Source organism: Buceros rhinoceros, unplaced genomic scaffold (genome assembly GCF_000710305.1).
Source record: "Buceros rhinoceros silvestris isolate BGI_N320 unplaced genomic scaffold, ASM71030v1 scaffold18885, whole genome shotgun sequence".
Lineage (NCBI taxonomy): Eukaryota > Metazoa > Chordata > Aves > Bucerotiformes > Bucerotidae > Buceros > Buceros rhinoceros.
The window spans coordinates 299-6240 of record NW_010411553.1 but is presented as its reverse complement, the minus strand read 5'-3'; the positions used below and the strand labels follow the sequence as shown (position 1 = coordinate 6240).

At 52.7% G+C, this 5942-nt stretch overlaps 1 protein-coding gene across 1 annotated transcript in view; it reads right to left on the bottom strand.

Moving 5' to 3' along the window:
• GPR137C (G protein-coupled receptor 137C) overlaps nucleotides 1-1519 on the bottom strand; it is a gene marked incomplete at its 5' end in the record, with an annotated part of 5273 nt that extends 3754 nt beyond the window's left edge. Inside the window, 2 exons of the mRNA XM_010136059.1 lie at nucleotides 618-846; nucleotides 1476-1519. Coding sequence (XP_010134361.1) covers nucleotides 618-846; nucleotides 1476-1519 — 273 coding nt within the window. The remainder of the gene's footprint in view (nucleotides 1-617; nucleotides 847-1475) is intronic.
• Nucleotides 1520-5942: the final 4423 nt, after the last annotated feature.

The window sequence follows — 5942 nt, the reverse complement described above, 5'->3', positions numbered from 1 at the left end:
CCTCTGGACAACCTGTGCCAGTGCCTCTCCAGCCTCACGGTGAAAACCCTCCTGCATCTAAATCTAACCTCCTTCAGTCTAAAGCCGTTATCCCTTGCCCTGTTGCTACACGCCCGTATAAAACAGCCCCTGCCCAGCTTTCGGACACCCCTTGCAGCACTGACAGGCTGCACTCAGGTCTCTCCGCAGCCTCCTCTGCTCCAGGCTGAACAAAGGGGATCCCCTTTGTGGAGAGTTGTTATGCATCCACAGGAGGTAACAACATGCTGCAGATTTTACTGTCCCTACTGACAATCTGTTGCTCTCAGAGAACCCTCTCTTCCAGTCAAACCCTAATTATGAGAATTAGGAGAAGCATAAGCAGCTCATACATCTCCTGTTGGGCCAGCAAAGTTGCAGGCAGTGATTTCCCTAAAACACACAGGACACTTCATTGCTACAGCAGCAGCACGAGCTTTCCGGCAGGAGGAGTCCAGGACCTGCCACCTCCACCCTGGAAGGAGTATTTGAGCAGGAGCAGCTCAGGTGCCACCAGCCCAGCACTGCTCCAAGCAAGCACACACAGATCCAGGTGAAGATTGTGCCCTTCCAATGGAGCTGACAAGGCATTTACCTACCTTAGACTCGAGGTAGACGTTCGCTGAAGACATCTTTCCTAGTTTGCACATGCAGCAAGCCAGCGAGATGGCACAGAGGATGAAGAGGCTGTCGTTGACCAGGGCACGAGCAAGGAGTGTCCACCTCAGCTGGTTCTCCGGGACCTCACCGTGGATTAACATTGCACAGGTTAAGTTCACAACTAAGAAGAGGAGGCTGGTAAATATGGAGCCCAGGTACAACAGGACCCTGGAGAGATGTTGAGGGGGGCGGAAAAATGGAGTTTGAGTCAGACCATTCTGGACTCATCCTGCACCACCCTCCTGTCTCACAAGGAGAGAGAACCTCCCAGCTTGCCCAGGGCTCTGCTTGCTAGGAAGATCAGACATGCCAGCAAGTTGCAGTGGTTGGATTGGTTTGTCTGAGCTGCTCTCCTAATGCACGAGCAGTCATGAGTTACAGGACTCATCTTCTGACAGTGAGGTTCTTATCTTGCAGACTGAGTGTTGCTCCAGCTCTGCATTAACTCCAGTCAATAAGCTCTGAGTCATCGCAACCACCGCAACTTCTTTCTGGAGAGCCACTGGAGGTCACATTTCCCACTGGGGGTTTTCCCTGGAAAAAAGCTGGGAAGCACCTGGGTGGCACAAACACGGTGTTCACCTACTGCAGAACTTTTTGGGGCAGGACTGCTCAGAATGACCTCGAGAGCTCATCTGGTTTGCTAGCAGCACTGGTACTGGGACACCAGTGACATGTATGGATGTGTGCAGCACAAGATTTAGCTTCCTTGGTGCCCCGAAGCTCCCAGTCCCACCCCACACTGGTGGTTCACCTTATGCTGGCTTTGAAGGTAGCGTTAGAAAACTCTCACTTACTTGTACTTGTTGAATTCAGCTGCACATTTCACTTTGAATATGACCTGGGGGAAGATTTGCACAGTGTTAATGAACGTGACCTAAGTTCTCCTTTAAACTCAGTCAAGACACAACAGTGGCGCCAGCATCCGGGTGGATGTCTTGACGGCCTCTAGATCATCGGTTAGCACCAAGTCTGGCACTGGACCCACCCGCAAGAAAGACTGCTACAGAAACATTTAGCTCCCCACATGTGACAAGGACTTCAAGGAAAGCACAGAGGTAGCAGTCAGCAGCCACTAAGATCACTCAAAAATGCACCTACTTCACCCAGTGTCCTCCCTCTGCTGCATCTGTTAGGACCTCACGCCAGTGCTCACACACGGGCAGGACAAGCAGCACACTGGCAGAGCTACACGGAGCTCACTTGTCACACACCGACTGAGCACAGCAGTCTGAAGCTTCAGGGATCAGGCCCCTGCTGACAGGATTTCCAGAGACATTTCAGGATTTGGGGGGTGTCCCATCCTCTGTAGGAGTTTCGAGCCTTTGAAGCCTTCCTGCAGGGCATGGGACAGCTCCAGCTCTGAGAGGCAGCTTCACTGTCTGGCTCTTCTCTCCCAGCCTGAGAGAGGACGAACTCAAGAAGCAGTTGGTGGAGAACAAGACAGAATACTTGAGCAGATGGAGGTATCCAGCCCCCAAGACTGAGGGTCTCAAGTCCTATACCCTGATGTCCTGGCCTACACCTGCCCAGAGAAGTACAGAAATGTGGTATAATCCACCCTAAGCCCTAAAACTCATCTGAGTTACAGGAAACCTGGGCCTTGGAAGGACCACGTGGTGACTTCAAAACAGAAAGATCCCTGAATCCCCCTCCGAGTCCAGCTGATCGCCCTGGGTGGGAACAGCCCCTTGGCTGAGCAGGGAAACGCCACCAGCGGACAGGAAGAAGATGCCGGCTTCTGCAGCAGCCCGTGCAAGGCAGTCTCCCAAGAACACTGACTGCCCGGCAAGCCTTCCTAACAGCTAGGCACTCCGTTGTCTGTCTGGAGCCACGAGTCCTTGGAGCACTTCATATCAGCAACACACTTGGGAAGAAGGTGAGACAGAGAAGATCTAGAGACCTCAAAGCCCCCTGCGATGGAGGCATTTGGTTTTGGAATGCGAGTGGATCTGTTTCAGAAGAGTGAATACCCTGCTCGCACCCCTGAGCCCACAAAGCAAAGTTCAGAGCACTGTTTAAGAATCAGGCTCATCCTGAGGGTACCAGAGGTGTCACAGCTGCTCAAAGATAAGTGGCAGACACCACATCCCTCAGATGGCTCTGAGGGCCACTTTCAGCACCTGTACAAGAGGAGGCCTCAGCCCTAACCTTCAGCCTCGGACAGTACCACAGGCGGGTTCCGGTGCAGTCCCGAAAGATCCAGGGGAGCTAGAAACTTGTCATTGTCTGATGGGATCAAAGTCGCTTTTGCTCCACAAAGCAACGAGGAGCCTGGACTCTCAAGACATAACGACATCCCACCTTGACATGAAGGCAGTTGTGAGAGCATCCACAGCAGATCCCTCCTCTCACCAGTCACTCAGCAGGGAGCACCAGAGCAGAACACAGACTATTTGGGGACTAAACCCCAGAACAAGCGTTCAAGCCCCAAGCCACCCCTCAGAGAAGAAGTTGGAACTATCTGCAATGAGGATCTCTCGCCATCCACCCTAATACTGAGATCACCCTACGCCACCAGCAGCACTGGGTGCCCCTGGCATGTACCCTGATTTCCTGGAATAGCTGGTTGCTGGCACGGCCACCTGTTTATTTGGGAGCCCTGGGAATCATCAGCTATGGGATGGAGCCGTTCTGAATTTAAGTGACCCCTTCCCAGCTGTCCCTCCAAGACAGAGACCTACAACTCTGCTGGACAAGATGGACAGAGGCTTTCCCAGTTTTCCATCTGAGAAGGTGAGAAGCCACAGGACAGCAAGGACAAACAGCTCCTGGGTTGGATGCTTCTTCCATGCCTGTCTGCTCCAGTGCAATTAGAGCAGCGAGGGATGAAAGAGGCTGATGTCATCTCATCAGATGGAGCACTTAGAGAAACCCAGACGGGTGAAGGGTTATGGCCACACCAGTCTGGCAGAGCAGCCTTCCCACTCCACCAGAAGGCCTTACTCATCGTGGCACACAGCTGCTGACTCCCAAGTGCTCAAGAAGGTCTTCGAAAGGGTCAAGACGGAGGTTGTTGTGGCTACATTTCCATGTACTGAGCTCCCGAGCGTGACCCGGGGGGAAGTAGGAGCCAGCAGACTCTTGGGAAAGGTAGCGTTACTCAAGCAGATGTCTGGCTGGCAGCAGAGGAGCTGCTCCGCAAGCACCCTGGCTTGGATATCTGAGCCGTGGGTCTGCCAGTTGGAGAGGAGATTAGGAGGATTCTGACCTGATGAACTCTAGAGCTCCTGAGAAGCAACTCATTCTGTTCCAGGCTGGAGCTCCCGAGGAAAAGGCATTCTTACACCTTTTGATGTTCCAGGTGGAAATAAGGCAGAGACAAAAAGCAGCTGCTCCCCACCAAATAAGCATCCCACAGGCATTTCGTCAGGCCTCCGCATCCCCTCTGAGGGGCCAGGAGGAGGTAGGAAAAGGAGAGCTTCTCCCCACAGAAAGGGGAAACACCAGCCAGTCCCACGAGTGGGAACTGCAGCCCCGGAACAGCCTGGGGTGCAAAATAACACTGGGGGAGCTTGTTTGCTGGAGTTCTTCCCCCACCCAGCACCATTTCATCCTGAGCTCAGGCAAGCCTGAGGAGCTTCGTAAATCGAGCAAGATCAGCTCAAATACCACAGCACAGGCCACGTTTTCTTCCACTGCGTAGCCAGATGCTGCGTCTCCAGCATCCCCACAAAGGAGGCACTGTGTGCAGAGACAATCACCCAGGCTGTCAGCACAGAAACAGCCTCTGCTTTTATCTGAGGACATACCAGACCAGGATGACACCAACCTGGTTGCTCCCGACCAGCCAGTAAGAACTGGGAGCAGACAGGCCCTCCACAGCAGGTTCTGCTTGAAGTTACACTCCTGAACACACCAGTCATCTCTAGATCTCGAGCCACTTCAGCTCAGCTGCTGGGCTTCCACCATAACTTCCCTTCGAGAAGCATGGGCAGGTTTCATCAGAGGGCCCAAATAATCACTACTCGGCACCATTTATTCTGTCCAAATGGAAGCCAATAAAGCAGCAAAGGTTTTTGGTCCATCTAGCTGCAGCCACCCTTTCTCCAAGCCACTGCCTGCCACCACCATGAGATCACCCACAACCATCACAAAGCACCGGACACCCATCCTGCTTGTGATGGTGTCAGACTCCCTCCGTACCTAAGTACAAACACCCTTTTTCATGGCATTTTATCCTTCCCCACTCTAGATTCCAAGCTCGTATTTCCTCAGGCAGGATTTCCCTTGGCTCTAGGTCTTCAAGGAGAAAGAAATGGGGAATATTCAGCCACAGTCCACTGAAAAACATATCATGGGAGGAAGGGAAGGCTGAGAACCTACATGAATTTACTTCACCATTCTTTAAAGAAGCCTTTTAGCAAGGCTGCAAAGAGGCACATCAGCTGCCGAGTGCAGTGACTTGGAGCAAAACAGAAACGCAGCCGCTTTGAGGTACCAGAGCACAGGATCCCTCCTCAGCCCTTCGAGGGACACACAAACACCTCCGGCTCGGAGCAGTCGGTTGGTCAGGCTCCGTTTGACAGACAAGGTAGTTTATGCACCATTTGTTATTTTTGCTGCCGCTCAATCAGCAGCAGATCCACCACCAGCAGCTTTTTAACCCCAGCTCCCAGGTGCTTGCCTTGAAAAACCAAAACCAGCTGAACTACCCAATCGCTCCGAGTCTCACGTTATCATGTGAACGTCAGTGTCCTGGAGAAAATGAAATCATAACTGCCATGGGTGACACATCGGAGCGACGGAGCGATTCCGCTGCGTGTTAGCGATTCCTTTGTGAGCCTGGCGAACAGCTGAGAGCTGCAGAGCAAAGAATCCCAACAACAACAACAACAAAGCTGCAAGGAAAGTGCTGCCTGTTTATGAAACAAGTCACCAAACTAGAAGGCAGGCAAGCAAAGGGCTGCTGAGGAGAAACTGGAGCAGAAGCAAAATATTCAGAGGAGGGGGAGAGCCGATAAAGATGGGGCTAGAGAAAGGAGGATAAAAATCACAAAAGAAGCAATGAGAAACCCAGAAGAGGAGGAATACAGCTCGGCGACAACAAGGAGCAGCTCCGCGCTGTCCCAGTAGCGTTTCGTGCTGGGAAGGGGCCCTCCTCTCCAGCCCCAGGCTGTTGTCTGGGGAGGCAGAGGGATCTCATGGGTTGTTTTTTTTTTGTCTGACAACAAGCTGCAGAACAACAAGCCCGGCTCGAAGCGGAGCGATGGAGAGAAGGAGGGAGCGCAGCAACAATAGCAGAAGAGGCTCTAGCTGGTGAC